General features: G+C 40.0%; 1 protein-coding gene across 5 annotated transcripts in view; it reads right to left on the bottom strand.

The window, feature by feature from the left end:
- Ppp1cb (protein phosphatase 1 catalytic subunit beta) overlaps positions 1 to 7,780 on the bottom strand; it is a 41,327-nt gene extending 33,547 nt beyond the window's left edge. Inside the window, exons 1-2 of one of the 5 annotated variants that reach the window (XM_077792079.1) lie at positions 7,756 to 7,780; positions 7,093 to 7,233 (exon numbers count right to left, since the gene is read on the bottom strand). In XM_077792079.1, coding sequence (XP_077648205.1) covers positions 7,093 to 7,144 — 52 coding nt within the window. In that variant the 5' untranslated portion in view covers positions 7,145 to 7,233; positions 7,756 to 7,780. Of the gene's footprint in view, positions 1 to 7,092; positions 7,358 to 7,384; positions 7,549 to 7,755 lie in introns of those variants that run through there. The other 4 variants (XM_077792077.1, XM_077792078.1, XM_077792080.1 and 1 more) reach the window with 4 other exon arrangements.
- Positions 7,781 to 15,632: the final 7,852 nt, after the last annotated feature.

Here is a 15,632-nt window from a genome sequence, read left to right as displayed (position 1 = left end):
CTATGGATAAAAGGAATGGGAAAGTAATGTGTGTGTGTGTATAGATTCTCACACACACACACACACACACACACACACACACACACACATGAATTGTGGTTGTATGCCACAAAGTGAAAGACACACTAAATAGGTACTGGGAAGAATTTGCCTTCTCGAAATTTAGTATCATATAGGCAAGGTGTATAACTCGGCACCATTTAGAGTTTTCTATTAACTATTAGCTCAGGCTTGTATTAAGCAATAATAACAGTGAACATTTTCTAAGTTTTTGTGTGTCAAGAATTGTTTGAAGTGACTTACCTGTTTAATCTTACACATACATTATAAACTAGGTACCTATTATCATCCTCAATATGCACAATAAGCTGAAGCTGAGTTGAAATTAAGGTACACATAAAACCTGTATCCTTAACCTTATACAACATGGCTTCCCCACTGTATCAATACTTCCTGATATTTTCTGGGTTAGCAATTAATTGTGTAAACATCTGTTTATCATTCAGTATTCACATGAAGTTGGGGTCTAAAATTCACAAAATCTGTTCCCTTCCATCATCTACTTTAGGCCTTATTTTCTAACAATTTGCAAGTTTCCTACTCAGAAATTTGGTCATTTTTTTCTCACTACTTTGGCTCCATTATCTGATAATCAAACAACATACACGTTGTTTAGTTATATTACAACATACATGAAGTACCTATGAAGGTTCCTTTTTAATTTACTATTTATTTATATTGAGCTAGTTTAAAGATTTATATTTAGTTCTCTAAATCCCCCATGAATATTACATTCAAATAGCATAAAATAAAAACATTTCTGGGCTACTTCTTCAAACTGCAAGATATAAAATCAGAGAAAGCTATGTAATACCAAATATCTTTTATTTTGACAAGTTAACTTTTTTGATTTCTCTTAATCTTGAAAATAAGAAATAAGATCAGGGGAAACTGAAATGGTGTCAGACAAGAACTAAAAGAAAGTATTATTTTGGTTACTTGTAACTGACCAGACGGGAACTTATGTTACTAAGGGATATTCTGATGAACATGTTTGGAATAAAATTCCTTCACAGTGAAATAAGCTACGTCAAAATCTCAAGTTAGGCCCACGTGATGCAGGCCAGTTCCTGGTGGGTCATTTATGGGGTGGGGCCTGGTGGGAGGAAGTGAGGTAACTAGGAGCACAACCTTGAAGAGGTGTGGGACCTCAGTTCTCCTCTCCTTCACTTCCCAGCTGCCTTAAAAATTATTTTAAAAAAATAAAAATAAAAAAATCTAACTCTTTAAAAAAAAATCTCAAGTTTCACAGTGTGGGCATGCATCAAGAATGAAAGGCATATCCTTTTATGTTATGCATATAACTTAATACTTCTACTTATCCTTGCATAAATGCAGGTGAATTTGGGAAGGGAGGCCCTTGAGGCCAATGACTTTCAGGAAGGTTACACTAACCCTCACGAATCACTCTACTCCAGTTTTGAACAGTGCAGAAGCAGAATAAGGCTACCACTGCCTTTTCCCCTACTGTATGACAAGAACCCACTTAGACCCAGAGATTGATTTCTTAAATCAAACCAGGAAAAGGCTAGCTACTAGTGATTTACACTGCAGAAGAAACTTCTTTTTGGTCTTTGTACCTCTAGAAACAGATCGATTTTGTCTCCATTGAAGTATTTTCATTTTATCAATATGATGAAAAGTCTGTTAGAGGGTACACTTCAAACAATGAGGTGTAAAAAATTACATTTTACCTACTAATAACCACAACTTTTGAGAACCAATTTAATGGGAGTAAGGTGAGTGGTATAGGAAGAAAAAGAAGTTTTGGTCTTGAACTTTTTCTTCTCCTATTGTCATCAATCTTCTATTTTTTTCAGAAAGAATAAACCTTATTTAGCTTATTTACAGCTGCTAGAGAGGCAACAGTCTCTGCCTAATGGCATAAATTTTTATCCAATCAAAATTAAATCACAGAAAACTCAATTGGAAATCCCCATCTCCCACCCCACCAAACCACTGCCAAGCCCACTGATATTTACAAACCATTTCTTCTCCTTGCCTCCCTATATCCCACACTTCCAGGATTACCCTTTGTTTCAGAAACACTAGGATTTTAGTCAATATTTTAGAGTATCTTATCATTTCTCTATACGTATTTTATGGCTGATATAACTGAGAATACATGCCACTGGATAAAAATGAAGAGGGATATAAAAGGAAAAAAATCTACTAGACACAATTTACTATCTTCCTCACTAATGCTAAATCTTAATGTAATCCTGTCTCAAATTTAAGTAGTTCTCTAAATCCCCCATGAATACTGCATTTAAACAGCATAAAATAAAAACATTTCTGGGCTACTTCTTCAAACTGTCAGATTCCCTCACTTGTTGGAACTATTAACAAGATGGGAGGAACTCACTAACCTACAAATCGGTTATAAAGTATGCCACCATCTTCATGCCTCCTCTAGCCTCTCATCCAGAAGAATCAAGAGAAGAAACAAAATAACCTTAAGGTTATCAACCTGCTCTTTTCTACTAACTTTAGTCTTTCTACTAACTTTCACTGTGGAAGCAGAGGTTGCCAGGAGCAACTAGCACTTCCTAATCATTAGACTGCTGGGTCAGAATTAACAATTTTATCAATAAAGGCATTAGTTCTTCAAATGCTAGTTACCATGTGACCCACCAATTTCATGCCTAGCTATATATCCAAGGATGGAAAACATAAGTTCACATGTTTGTGAAGCATGTACACAAATGTTGAGAGCAATATTTTCACAACAGGCCAAAGGGAAAGCAACTCAAATGTCCATTAACTGATAAATGGTATATATGTCCACATATTATTCAACTACGAAAAGAACAAAGGGCTGGCTGATACATGTTACAACATATATTAAACTTCAAAACATTTTTTTTAAAGTCACAAAAGACCACATGTTACATGATTTCATTTATATAAAATGTCCAGAATTCAGAGAGAGAGATAGATCTAAATCTGATTATGGTGCCAGATGTACAACTCTGTGGATATACTAAAAACCCACTGAATTACACACTTCAAATAAGCAAACTATATGATATGTGAATTATATCTCAATAAAGCTGTCATTTGAAAAGAAGGGGTTTTTAATGTGGTTTCATTTATCTCTTTCATTTTGCAAATCCATTTCTTTTCTTCAACCTTTAAAAGGACACCAAGAGGAAAATTTCCTATATGTTAGTTTGTCAACCTAACTAAATCTGAAGAGTATGTGATCCACAAGGAGGAAAGGAGATATGCATTCAACAACAGCAGTTCCACAAATTCAAACATCTGACAGGTCAAAGCAAAATGAAAATGGATTTAAAAAACAAACAAACAAGAATAAAACATATTCCAAGGTTTTCATTAAGCTATTAGTGGTTCCAAATAGAGACGCATCTTTTTACCATGTAGGTTTATGTAGTGCTGCTAGTCTGTGACTCACATGGTACATAAAGCCCTGTACAAGCTTTTGTTTGGGCCTGGTGTGTGTGTGTGTGTGTGTGTGTGTGTGTGTGAAAAAACAATGAACAACAACAACAAAGACTTTAAAAAGCTATCTATCATACAGTACATTATGGAGAACCTTTCCCCACTTTTACACTTTTCCATTCCCAAGTTTTCTACAATAAGAATGACTTACTTTCATTATTAGAAAATAGGCAAATCCCAAATAAAATGATTTCATACATAATACTGAATACATGATACATAATTATCAGCTTAGTTTTTAAATATTTGGATCACGTCGGTGGCAACACAGCTGGCACTATCTCAATCACACAGCAACAGTTTTCCATACTACCCTCCTCCTAAATGCATCAGATTCAACTCATCCCATTTCCCTTCCTCCAAAATAAATTCAGATTTATAGTTTGAACTAAGTCCCCCAGGTGATTCTGCTATACTCCCACTCTTACCCTAACTCCTCAGAGAAGAACTAAGTAAAAAGCTTTTTACTGGACTTTTCAGGTTACCCATACAAAGAAGTTTCAGTTGAGTCAAGGGCACTATGGTGAGCCACAAAAATGTGGTAGCAGGGTCACCACAGGGGATAAAGTGGTAGTAGTCTTTGGCTTTTAGTTCTAAGTAAAACTTAACCCAAGAAAATATACAAAGAAACATGTACTGTCCAAATAACCAGCACGATTATTTTACACTAAATAGCATAAATTTATTAAAATGTCCAAAAGGCTCTCTAAAAATACATTAGATATGACCAACCAAAAGAGAAACTAGAAGTGTGTAAACCAATTTGATATAGTAAAAGAGAATGAAGAGCCAGGGGTGATGGTGAATGCCTATAATCCCAGTGACTCTGGCAGAAGGATTGCCCCAAGTTCAAGGCCAGCCTCAGCAATTTAGGGAGGCCCTAAGCAACTTAGTGAGATCCTGATCTCAAATTAAAAATAAAAAGGACTGGGGATATAGCTCAGTGGTAAAGTGCTCCTCAGTTCAATACCCAATACCAAAACCAAACTAAAGCAGCAGCAACAACAAACACATATAAAAAGAAGAAGCAGGAATATGTTCTGGAACTACAATAAGCATTTAAAAATGACATATAAGGTCCTGCTGAATTTTTTCCCTTATTATAGAGAAATTCCAGCCAACTCATAAATAAATAAATAAATACAACACTGTATATTTTTATTGTGTACAAAGTACTGTTTTAAAGTGTATATGTATATGTGTGTACACACACACACACAGAGGAAAAATCTAGCTAATTCACAAATGTATCCCCTAACATGGTTGTTTGTGGTGAGGGCACATATTCACAATTTTTCAAGAATACAATGTACCATAATTAACTATAGTCACTTGCTACACTAGAACTCTTGAAATTTATTCTTATCTAAACTTTAATTATGTTATCTTTTGTTGGTCATAATTTCATTAAACAACAACAAAAAAAATCTAACCATGGCTATTTTGCTAGGCAGCTTTATAAAATACCATCACTTGAATCTGAGTTAAGTTTAATTAGCACATATCATCATTAAAAACCAAGGTAGACAATGTTTTTCTTTGAAGTCTAAAAATAATTACTAGAAAATCTGAGTCTGCTCTGGACAAGTCCTTAGATGGTCTAGATTTGGGAGGGTGGGGAGGAACATGTAATACTTTAGAATCCCAGGGAGGCACTTTCAAACTAAATATGCTTCTACAGGATTAAGAAGTAATGAAACTTCACTAATAATATTTAAACATAAAAACAAAGAGGCTGGGAAAAGCTGAAACACTACTAGCTTAGACTGGGAGCTCCTTGAGTGAATAGACTATGTCTTATCTTTGGATTCCTTGTGCCTGGCACAGAGGAGTTCAATAAACACTTGCTAAACTAAACCAGGAAAATATATCTGGTCTAGAGTTCTTGCAACAAAAAGAAAAGATTACCCAAAACCAGAACCAAGCATTTAAGTTGGATTCACAATGAAATCACTAGGCTACTTTCCCAAGTGCCTTTTTCCCCCCATTAATCTCAAACCCCACTAGTGAAGTTATTTAAGGATCTGTAATCATAAAAAGGTGCATTTGTCTGACTTGAAAGGTTCTAGATTGAGCACATTTTAAAATAGACAAATTTACTATTTTATGCTTATAAGGTAAACTCTGAAGACTATCAAGATACAAAAAATTAAAAATAACTATATTTTCCTCGTATGATAATGCAAAGTACAATTTTTTTTCCCCAAAAAACAACAATGTTCACATCTGTGAAAGACTACAAAGTCTTAAGTAGTGAACACTGACTGCAAGCACCAGGGGGCCTCCCAAGAATAACTTCATAGTAAAAGAAAAGGTAAATAAGAATTCCTGATAAAACTTCTGCTTCCTATTCAGTCTGCAGACTGCTGGAAGGCTTTCACATCTGGGGCGAATATATCAATTTAACTACACAAGGGATACACACAAAATTGTTGTTCAAAAATTCTAGATATCAACGCTTTAGTTGAAAAAAGAAACTTAGTACCCTCCCCTAAAGTCAAATAATCTTCTTCGATGATTTTCCAAATATAAGTACATACAACTACCTTCAGGTAATTTTTAGGAAATGACAACAAATTATATGCAATCCTTAGAAGATGTCTTGACAAAGACGACTCTAAATTGTTTGAAAAGACTTGAATTGTTTCCTATATACAAAACAATTAATGATGATGCAAATTTTAGGGTAAAGAGACCCTTTGGCAGAAAACTGCGTTTAACTTTGCATAAAATCCTGCAACGAATAGATACCCTGGCCTGCCCATCTCTTCCTTTCCCCCTTATGCTCCAACACATAACTAATCAAAACCACCAGGGCCCGGAAAACTTTAAATGCTGCGAAGACTTCTATGCAAATACCTTTTCAACCCAAGAGAGGCTTTACAATAGATCTTCACTAAATTTGTGCAGAAATTAAACTCCGTTTAAACCTGTTAAACGTTCAAATCCCAAAGTCAATTGCTTAAACAAACGTATCAGTATGTTTCCCTTTTCTTAACATGTATCTTCAACCCGATCAACATTGTTTCACTTTTTTTCCCCCACGCCAAATAATAAAACTGTCCGTAAACTCCCGCTAATTCGATCTTTTCCTTAAAGAAGAGTTCGTACTAGCGCATCGAGTTTAAAATGCAGAGCAGATGAAACTGTCCTACCTAAAAGAAGGATTTTTATAAAATCCACTCCCGGAACGACAATCGGAGGCAACCAAGGGCAACGCACAAAGAGAACAGAGAAGAAATACACATTCCAGGGACACACAATGCCCAGTGGCAGGCACCCTCGCCCCCTCCTTGGAAGGGTCACCGAAGGCCAGCAGGACGGCCAGGGGAGTCCCAAGGCCCTTTCCGAAGGCTGTCTCCGCGGATGGGTTTGTCGGCCTCGGTCCCCGGGCCCAGCCCCTCTCGCACGGCCGCTCCGGAGGCCGCCCGCCCGCGCCCCCCGGCCTCTCCATCCCCTCCTCGATCGACCGCCCCTCCGCCCTCCCGGGGACTGATGCCCGGGCGGGCAGGGGCCCCTCCGGCTTCGCGGCGAGGGCAGCGAGGGATGCCCGGCGCCCGCACTCACCCTCCAGCAGGCGGGTGATGAGGCTGTCCACGTTCAGCTCCCCGTCCGCCATCTTGTCGGCACCAGACTCTCCTTCCCGGCAGCGGGAACAAGGGCTTCTCGGCGGCGGAGGCTGCAGCGACGGGCTCGGTGTTCTCTCACCTACAAGTCACGCGGCGTTTCGACCCCGGCTCCAACTCCCCCTTTTCCCGGGCCCTCCCCCCACCCCCTCCCCGCCGAGCAGTGAGAGCGCGCGCACACTCGGAGGCACCCACAATAAATAAATAAATAAACAAGTAGGGCCCCCACGAACCCGGCCGCGTCAGACCCAGGCCGCCACCTCCTCCTCCTCGGCACCGCCCAGCTCCGCAAAGCTCACCAGCGCCGCCGACGGCCCCACCCGCAGCGCCACTCACTCCCTACGGCCCTTGCCCGCCGCCGCGCCACGCCGCCCTCCGCGCAGGCGCGTCGCGTGCTCTCTCGCGCTCCCCACCCCTCCCAGGCCTTCGCGCAGTCGCAGTGGACGCGGTTTGCCCGCCGCGGCAGACTTCGCGAGGTGCTCGGCCCTCATTTTTCCACGTCCACTGCGCCGAATCTCCGGGGCAGCGCAGGCGCGGGGAGGGATTCCGGCTTGCCTAGCCGAGGAAGCTCCCATTACGCAGAGGGCGCGTAGGCAGTGCTGACCTTCCCCTTTTGCTGCACCCCCGGGCGCGATCGCACTGCAGGCGGAGTGGTTGTGCCCTTCCCGCTTTGCTTTTCTTTTCTTGGCGTCATTCCCTGCTTTTGCAAGCAATTTCTCACGTTTCCGTTAAGTAGGAAACGTGGACTGCAGTCACCCTTGTTTGAAAACCAGGTGTGTGGAAACATGAAGGGGCTACTCTGCTGAAAAAGTTTGACATTGCAAACAAGGGGTTTTATAACCCACAGTTCTCCAAGACTAGTTCCCCAGGTGTCCCTGGATGAAACAAGCATTAAAGTGGACCCTGGAAAAGTCCTCAGTAGTAAAAATTTACATGGGTACTGCTCTCTGCGTTCACACTAGCGCGTACATCACACCTTACAACTGTATCCACTCTGTGGATACCATTTTTCCACGGTGCTTTTCTGTTCATGCCTCCGTTTTGTTGCTTAATCTTCCTCTCTTGTCGTTGTTGAAGCATTTATCTCCCACACTCAGCTCCCAGAGGCGAAAAACACATTTATCTTTGTGCTTGCAGCCCCCGTCAAGTCTCTGTCACATAGAAGGGAGAAACACAGGGACTAGGGAAGGTTAGTTGCTCAGCTGGCTTTCCGCCACATAATAACTGCCTTTAAAAGGGCAGGATAAAAAGTATCCATCTGAAGGATCTAGGCAAGCAACAGTGTTTAGCCTGCTTTGGGAAGTGCTTAGAGAGATGGCCTTGACCCATTCCAGGGGTGTTTTTTCTGGACACTCAGACATGAGTCTTCCCCAAGCTCAAGGCAGCGCTCCCTCCTTCCATGTATCACTAACAACAGCTAAGAATTATTGAGATTCATGCTGGTGCCCTGGCAGTATTTTAGATGTTATACACTTGTTATCTCTATTAATCCTTACACATCCCTATTTTTACCTTGTGGATGTGGTTAATCCAGGCACAGAATATTAAGCGCCTACCTAGCTCTCAATCACACAAGTAAGGAACAGAGCTAGGATTCAAATCCAGACATCTAGTGCCAGCATCTTCACTCTTAACATTTGTCATATACTCCCTCTCGGTGTATGAAGTTAGAACAGGCAACCAGTCATAACTCTGGTCTGTCTGGAGTAGATTTCACAGACTCTGCAATTATTGCCAGTTCATTTGGGACCTTAAGATCTAAAGAAATAGCTCATCATCACTCTTTCTTCTTTGTTGTACATTTATTTATACCCAACTTCATCCCAGAAGAAAGGAGTCAAGATAGCTTACATAAATGTATACAGCAGGGTAAATTTAAAATAAGTTCAAGAGCCAGGTGGTGCTGGCCTGTAATCCCAACAGCTTGGAAAACTGAGGCAGGAAGATTGAAAGTTCAAAGCCAACCTCAGCAACTTAGTGAGGCCCTAAGCAATTTAGCAAGAGCCTGTCTCAAAATAAAGGTGAAAAGGGCTGAAGATGTGGTTCAGTGGTTAAGCACCCCTGGGTTCAATCTCTGGAACCTAAATTAATGAATTAGTTAATTTAAAAAGTAAAACAAAAGAAAATGCATGGCATAATAAGGTCCCATTGGTTTGCTAGAGATTGGCCACAGGAGCTGAGTGTGGTGGCACACACCTGTAATCCCGGATACTGGGGAGACTAAACCAAGAGGATGGAAAGTTAGAGATCAGTCTCAGCATCTTAGGGAGACCGTGTCTCAAAAATTAAAGGGCTGAGGATGTAATTCAGTGGTAGAGTGCCCCTAGATCCAATCCTCAGTACTACCAAATAGAAAAGAGCATAAATATGACTCCCAGATATCTAGCAATCAAAGAAAAGGTCAGTTACAAGTGGAGTAGGTGTTTTGGCTGTGCAGGAATTGGGACTTGAATACAGCAGCTTGCAGAGTTGGATACCACATCCCCAAATCTCTTCCATGAATCTTATGAAAAATAACTTTGATCCTTGTCTACCTTTAGGGTTCAAATACTTAAAGGACTTATTAAAAGTCTCATTTAAAGGACAGGGACAACCAAAGGAAAGTGGATTGCACAGAAAGAAAGTGAGCATTGGGGGGAAATCACCACGAGAGGATCAGAGATCAGTCTCAGCAGAGTTGTGAGAGCCAGAAGAGTTAGGAGAGTAGTTCTGAATACTGTCTGTAGCTATTCCCTTCTCCAACCCCACCAGGTTTCCCAGGACCCTGGAATCCTGGGAAAGAATGGACCATTATGAAAATAAAAGAACTTTATCACTAGGGGCCCAACCAACTTTTCCAAAATATTTGTATAAGAATTCAGAATTCTTTAAAAAAAATTTGTAGTTATAGATGGACAGCATGCCTTTATTTTATTTGTTTACTTTTTTAATGTGGTGCTAAGACTTGAACCCAATGCCTCATACATGGTAGGCAAACACTCTGCCACTGAGCTACAACCCCAGCCCAAGAATTCAGAATTCTTTTTTTTTTTTTTTAGAATTTTAATATTTATTTTTTAGTTTTCGGTGTGTTTTTTTTGTATGTGGTGCTGAGGATCGAACCTGGGCCACACGCATGCCAGGTGAGGGTGCTACCGCTTGAGCTACATCCCCAGCCCAGAATTCTTAACTGATGCAAAAACTATGTTACTTAATACCCCAACAGCTTCTGGGGGCAAATCACCATCATTTAAAACATTGATTTCTTTTTTTTTAAGAAAATCATATGCATATTCACATTGTGTAAAATAAGGACAAAAATTAACCCACTTCAATTCAAGTCTCATTTGCCCCTAGAGTAGGTACTATACCTCACTTTTTCTTTTTCAGAGTAAAGATGTATTCATTGGAGGAAATTTGGAAAATGAAGGAAAAATATAAAAATCAACTATAATCTCACCAGTCATAGATAGCTACTTTTCTGCCTTATTTCTGAAGAATGGTTATTGAACATTTACCAGCCTACCATTAGGTCTAGGGAGACATCTGGGTCACATGTCAATATCCTGGGGTAATTCCAGAAATGTCTGTAGAGGTAAACTCCTAATTATTATTTGGATTTCCTGATTGAAAGGAGTCTGGGGCTTCACAGCTTGGAGGTCTTAATAAAATCATGATCTTATTTTTATTTACTAATAGGTAATGTCTGGGACACCCTAGTGTCCATAGAAAAAGGCAAAACAGGGCTCAGAGAAAGCCAACAATCACTGTGTTGAGACAAGAGCCACGTCCCTATGGATTTGCCCTCAAAAAAGGCTCTTGGGAACAAAATAGACAGCAGCCTGTGACTCCTTACAGTAAACACAACAAAGACTTTTATTGGGATGCTTTTCTTATGTGCCACTCAGTATTGGTCAATCACCAATATGGTGTGAAAGTGAGTAGGAATAGGTAGTGAAGTGTGAGGGCTATAATATGGCTCTTTGATGCCCTGGCTTAATCCAAGACAGCTTTTTTTTTTTTTTTTTTTTTTTTTTTTTTTTTTTTTTTAGAGTGAGAGAGGAGAGGAGAGAGAGAGAGAGAGAGAATTTTTTTTTTAATATTTATTTTTTAGTTCTCGGCAGACACAACATCTTTGTTGGTATGTGGTGCTGAGGATCGAACCCGGGTCGCACGCATGCAAGGCGAGAGCGCTACCGCTTGAGCCATATCCCCAGCCCCCAAGACAGCTTTTAAGAGAGTTATCAATAGAAATACTAGAAATAGAAATCCATTGATAGAAATTCTCTCCATCAAGTCTTCAATAAAGACTTGAGTGGCATTAAGTTTAAATTTTATTAGGTATACCTGGAAAACAGCCCTTCTTTATGCCAAATGTCAAAAGCTTTTATAGCCAGCTCAATTTAAGAAAATTGAAACATCAAATAGGGATCTGTCTACATTAGTAGGAGATTGACCCTCTCTATATAGTACAAGACCTAGGTGGTATACATGGGCAGGGTCAAGACTTTTTCCTTAATATTTAGTTTTGATTTAATTTCAGTACACATACAAGAGAATAATTTAAGTGCCAAAGTTATCAATTAAGTCATAAGGCATTTATGTCTTTTTTTATCATAGCTCAAAATTTTTGATATCATCATCATCATCATCATCATTATTTGGTACCAGGGATTGAATCCAGGGGCACTTAACCACTGAGCCATATCCCCCAGCTCTTTTTATATTTAATTTAGATATAGGGTCTAACTAAGTTGCTTAGGGCCTTGCTAAGTTGCTGAAGCTGGCTTTTAACTCACTATCCTCCTGCCTCAGCCCCCCAAGACTCTGGGATTACACTTGTGAGACACCACGCCCAGCCTCTAGCTCAAAATTTTTAAAGCAAATATAACTAAATGCCTCTTTGCAATAACCTTCCTTTTATCCCAAAATGTGCACACGTGCACATACACACAAACACAAACCCACACACACAAACACAAACACATTTTCAGTGGAGTATTTTATGTTAAACTAACTTTCTAATACATCCAACTGAATGCAAAATGAATGCCTAGTAATTGAATGAGTTAACTAGCTATAGAGAACTGTTAACTACAAGGCAGTTAAAGTTGTTGAACAGCTACCACAAATAGCAACTATTTAACCACATCATTTGATCGTTGAAGTGTTGCTCTGCAGCCCTTCATTTTATCTTGTAATGAGAGTGCAGGGCCAGGGGTATATTTAGGTCAGTTCTAGTTTGTTACAATGAAACCATGTCATCTACAGATGTGGAGTTGTTCCTTTCTCGATGCTCTCCCATCCTGTAGGCAAGATATCAGGAAATAACCAATAACTGTTTGTTTCCCCCCCAAAAAAGGTTACATAGTGTGAAAACTTGCTTCAAATGAAACAGTTTAACTGTTTCTAATGATGGTTGCTCTCTTCTTATTTAGTGTACCCAAATTATGTATTATTTACCTTTTTGATTAGAGAAGGTTTACGTCTGAATGGTTTTCTAAGTCTCTGTTTTAACTGGTTTTGCTAAATAAGACCCCCCCCCCCAAGAAGAAGAAGAAGAAGAAGAAGAAGAAGAAGAAGAAGAAGAAGAAGAAGAAGAAGAAGAACAAGAAGAAGAAGAAGAACAAGAAGAAGAAGAAGAACAAGAAGAAGAAGAAGAAGAAGAAGAAGAAGAAGAATCAAGTGTTCTAATGTAGCTATAACATTAGTAAATTCCCACTAAGAACACATTAAAAGTAATGGCATGTAGCTCCTAAAACTAAAACCAGATGTATCTGTAGGCTGTGAAAAACATTCATTGGGGTTACATTCAACATAAATATTGCTTAAATAGGATATGTATGAATTATTATTTGAATCTGGATTTAAAGCAGACCCAATGTATTATAAATATGGGATTAAAATGCCCAATGGTACTTGTTGTTTTAAAAGATCTCATAATGAATAAACCTCTAAAGCAAAATGTATATTGAACCAATTAAGTATGTATGAAACACTTAGTGTGTTTGAATCTGACTTCCCAACCTTCAAGTAGTTTAATGACTATGAGGGAAGATGACCACAAAATGATCTGGCTAGTGGGAAAAGCTTTGGCTTCAAAATGGGTATTCAATGTTGTTGAATACCCTCAGACAAATCTGTCTTTCTGAGTCTTGGTTTCATTACCTATAAATTGTGTCCATTACTTAACAATCTTCAATGTTTCTTCCAGCTCTAAAAAAATCTTTTTTTTTTCTAAGACACACAAATGAAGCCCAAAACGTAGCATACATAATATTGTACAAGCTGTCCCCAAGTTAGGAACTGGATCAAGTCCAAAAGGTCAATTGTTTGGAACACAGAATATATTTTCCCACAGAGACCATGGTACAAATGGTTGTTAAATTCCCACATCAGTCTGCAAAATCAATTTAATCCTTAATGCAACTGTAGAAAAGTATCCATGATAGTATGGACTCTTACCACCAATTAACACAAAAGTTTACAGGGAAAATCCACTGAGGATTCTAATTTGATATGGCAGAAAATACATCTCTGCTTCTTACTACCCTGAGCCATAGGAATGACGACAATTCTAATTCCAATTCCCAAAGAGCCCTGGACCCAACATGGGAGACAAAGTTTGGACTAACTTTGGAGATTGGAGAGTGAGGATGCTCAGATACCTCAGAGTCCACAGGAAGGATGGGCTGAGCACAGGTCATGGGGTCTGGGTTTTGATTGTTAGGAAGGAGTTGGCTTCCAAACAGGAGTGTAAGGACAGAAGTTAAAAAGGGAGGGAACATATTGGGCTGGGAACTTTTTATTTAAAAGGTGCGGTTACTTTTAATCTCATTCAACTTGGCAGTTGAAGTTGATATCTAGAAAGTTTAAATTGCATTGACTTAATAGTAAAACTAGGTCTTGAATCTGGATCTCTGTTTCCATCTTTCTGTCTCTTTCAGATTTTTACTAGAAAGACACTACACTGTGTGAGAACCTCCTCTTTTTCTCCGCTGCACAGAAATTCTCTAGAATCTGGCATCCCAAGCCCACTTACACTCACATGATTGGCAATTAACATGTGTCCCTACAGGTTTTGACAGTGACTTCCTAGTTGCTTCGCCAAGGTTGCTCTGTTCCTCATATTCCAGTTCTGGTTTGAACAAGCCACCCAGAGAACATAGTTATACAAGCACAAACTCTAATTCCATTAGGGTACTCTTCATAATGATGCTACTGTTAAGAAAACTATACTGACTGGGAGAGCCTGGGTTCCACCTAGTAGGCTGGATATGCCATGTGCTGGGATTTTTTTTTTTTTTTCCTGAAACTTGAACCCAGTGATGCTTAACTACTGAGCTACATCCCCAGCCCCTCCCTTTAAAAATATTTTATTTAGAGACAGGATCTCATTGAGTTACTTAGGACCTCACTAAGTTGCGAAGGTGAGGCTGGTTTTGAACTCACAATCCTCCTGCCTCAGCTTCCCAACCTTCTGGAATTACAGTGGTACACTACCACACCCAGCATGTGCTGGGAATTTTCAGTGACATTATTACATTGAACAGAGCCTCAGAGGCTTTGGCTTTTTTCTAGTCATCTTGGGCTAGATAGGGACTAGCTCTAGGTCAAAGTTGTGAGAGGAAGTGAGAAAAAGTGAGAGGGGGTAAAGTGGGCCAGTAGTAGTAGTGCCCGGTGACAGTGACCTCACTGCAGAAATGGAGCAGACAGAATGTGGGTGATGCAGGCAGCTGGGCAGAGTCTCTAGGAAAGAAGGAAGAGGAGCTTGATCTCAACTACCTCCAGGGGAAGGGTGGGGGTCCCCTGTCTCCTACCCCGTGCACATCCCTGGGACACCCTAGCCAGACACAGGTAAGCGACCCTCACACGTCCATATTCTTAAGCAGGTCTTGTGTGACCAGTGCCTGGGGGTGTGGATCAAATCCTGAGCTTTTCAAATTCCAGAGAGGGAGGGGACCATGAGATTAGACGAGATGTTTACAGCAGGGAGGCCACAAAAGCATTCGGACTGGATTGTGAAGGATTGTGGGATTTAGATCAATGACTTTCTGTTAAAAGTAGCTGTGTGTTTGTTGTCAGAATCAGCCCAGGAACTTATTATTATTATTATTAAAAATATCAATGTTTGATTTCCCCTTCTCCTCCCTGGAATGTCCTCACTAACTCTCAGCATTGGGAGTGGAGGAAAAAGTATTTTGAAACAATGCCCCAGGGAATTCTGATAGGGACCCACACATCCCTCCCACATTTTTTTTTTTTTTTTAACTAATGCAGATCTCAAAAGCAAAACAAAACAGAGCAGGTCAAAGAGAATGCTTCAGGAGAGAGAGACAGGGGAGGGCTCTTCAGGGAAGAGATTGTTTCTGGTGACGTTTGTGAAAGGGCAAAGAGACTGGGATAAATGGAGAAGATTGTGCATCAGGAAGTAGCAGGAAATAGGGTGGGATAAGGAAGAAGAGCCAGGTGCAGAGGGAACTGATGGTGGGTAGGAGAGTT

This window comes from Urocitellus parryii, chromosome 12, assembly GCF_045843805.1.
Source record: "Urocitellus parryii isolate mUroPar1 chromosome 12, mUroPar1.hap1, whole genome shotgun sequence".
Lineage (NCBI taxonomy): Eukaryota > Metazoa > Chordata > Mammalia > Rodentia > Sciuridae > Urocitellus > Urocitellus parryii.
The sequence above is the reverse complement of the archived record's forward strand: the minus strand, read 5'-3'. Positions and strand labels throughout refer to the sequence as shown.